This window comes from Haliaeetus leucocephalus, unplaced genomic scaffold, assembly GCF_000737465.1.
Source record: "Haliaeetus leucocephalus isolate CR32 unplaced genomic scaffold, Haliaeetus_leucocephalus-4.0 Scaffold1, whole genome shotgun sequence".
Lineage (NCBI taxonomy): Eukaryota > Metazoa > Chordata > Aves > Accipitriformes > Accipitridae > Haliaeetus > Haliaeetus leucocephalus.
Genome location: NW_010972437.1, coordinates 10,285,026 through 10,287,233, shown reverse-complemented (window position 1 = coordinate 10,287,233; position 2,208 = coordinate 10,285,026). Strand labels below are relative to the sequence as shown.

At 55.9% G+C, this 2,208-nt stretch overlaps 1 protein-coding gene across 1 annotated transcript; it reads left to right on the top strand.

Annotated features, from left to right (window-relative positions):
- Positions 1 to 2: 2 nt before the first annotated feature.
- On the top strand, positions 3 to 1,159 carry HOXD8 (homeobox D8; the record flags this gene model as incomplete). Its single annotated transcript, XM_010569334.1, has 2 exons — positions 3 to 264; positions 864 to 1,159. Coding segments are annotated over 2 exons (558 nt in total), but the record flags the coding sequence as incomplete, so codon positions are not given.
- Between the last annotated feature and the right edge of the window lie 1,049 nt (positions 1,160 to 2,208).

Genomic DNA, 2,208 nt, shown 5'->3' with positions numbered 1-2,208 from the left:
CGGCCGCCTACCAGCCGCCTCCTCCTCCCCCCGCCGCGCCTCCGCCTCCTGCCCCCTGCAGCGGGGTTACCTGTCACGGGGAGCCCGCTAAATTTTACGGATACGATAACTTACAGAGACAGCAGATTTTTACGACACAGCAAGAGGCCGAGCTGGTACAATATCCTGACTGTAAATCGTCCAGTGCTAATATTGGCGAGGAACCAGACCACTTAAATCAGAGCTCGTCTCCTGCTCAAATGTTTCCCTGGATGAGACCACAAGGTTGGACGCAGTCAAAAATTTGCTTCCATCTCACGTCTGAGTTTGAAACTTTCTTTTCCTCCTCCCGCTTCTTTCTCGCTGCCTTTCGCTCCCTGCCTCTGCCTCCCTCTCTCCCTGCCTCTCTCCCCGCGATTCCTATCGCCGCGGGGGCTTGCGATAATAAAGCGATACAGTAAGCAACCAGAAACTTCTGCAGAAGGCGGCTGCCGCCCCAAGAGTAGCCTTAAAGTCGCCTCTCGGACCCAGGGGCAGCTGACACGTCCGCCCGGCTCCCGCCACCGCCGCCGCGGCCGCCCGAACGGGAAGGGCGCAGGGCCGGGGGGCGCCGGCCACCAGAGAGGCGAGTGGCCCCGCAAGCTCCGTCCCGCCAGCCCCGGTGCGGGGGGAGAGCGGAGGCGGTTCGCGCATCTGCTATCGCTGTTTTTCCCGCACTCGTGTAAAGCTCGAGACTGCTCCGCGCCCTCGGCTTTCTCTCCCTGCGTTTCTGTGGGGCTTCTCCCGAGGGATCTGCAGAGGGACCCGAGCCCTCGCTCCCTGCCTGCGCCTTGCTTTGAACCACCACACCAACCTCCAAACCCCTGTGTTTTTGTTTTAAACAGCAGCGCCGGGTAGGAGGAGAGGAAGACAAACATACAGCCGATTCCAGACTCTAGAGCTGGAAAAGGAGTTCCTCTTTAACCCCTATCTGACCAGGAAGAGGAGGATCGAGGTGTCCCACGCACTAGGACTCACCGAGAGGCAGGTAAAGATCTGGTTTCAGAACAGGAGGATGAAATGGAAAAAAGAGAACAACAAGGACAAATTCCCCGCTTCCAGGCAGGAGGGAAAGGAAGGGGAGGCCAAAAAGGAAGCACATGATCTGGAAGAAGACAGACCTGAAGGCCAGACGAATTAAATTTTGCCCTAAAAGACTTTGTGAAAGGCCATCAAAACTAACTGGCGCCATGGCCCGACATCTCGGCCCGTGTCCCCCTGTACGTGGTCCTGCCGTGGGACGAGTGACCCCGTGTCCCTCCACTTGACATTGCTCTGCTTCGTGTGCTTCACTTGTTTGGGGTTTGGTTTGGGTTGGGGTTTGGTTTGGTTTTAACTGTATCCGGAACAATCTCTAGATTTAACAGTTCATCTACTCCTTTTGCAAATTTGATACAGAGTTTGTAGCAATACATTTCTAATGATATATATATATATAAAAATATATTTTTTTTGCAATCTTAAAAGACGGTGATTGCGGGAAACGACATAAACTTCCTAATAATAAATACCAATAAGCAAGACATTTAACAATGCTTTATTAATCAAGACAAGTGCACTTGTACTATTTTAATTCTTGTTCCTATGTTGAGTAAATTAAATAAATTTAATAAATTTGAAGAAAAGATCTTAGAAATATATTTAACCTTCTGCTATTGATATTCGATTAAAATTTATTAAAATATAAAACTTATCGGCTTCCTGTTATCCTTTTCGTAATCCACTCCTCCAATAACCTTCAGAGCCTCTCCGCGTCTGGACTAACGCTCCCCTGCGCCTTTCCCCCGTCCTTCCCCCGGTGCTGGGTGTTTCTGTGGGGGCTGGGAACGGCACATCGGATGCAAAACCTGGTTTTCGCTCCCTGCCGCCCGCGCTCCTGGCCAGAGCCGCCAGCCACGGGCTCTGCGGGGCCGTGGTCGAAGCAGCGGCCGGTGGGGACGGCGGCCCCACCGGCGGGCTGAGCCCACGCTGCGGCCCGGCCCCGGGAGCCCCCTCGACGTGTGCGCCTGGGCCCTGCCTTCGCCTTTTCCTGTGCCCCCCCCTCGCCCCCGGGGCTGCGGGGCAGGGGGGCGGCTGCTGGCGAACACGGCCCGTTACCCCGCGGAGCCCTACGCTGCCCGCCCGCCCGGGGGGAGACGGGCCCCCGCCGGCCCCCAGGGCCGCTCCCGACCGGTGCGGGGCTTCCAGCCC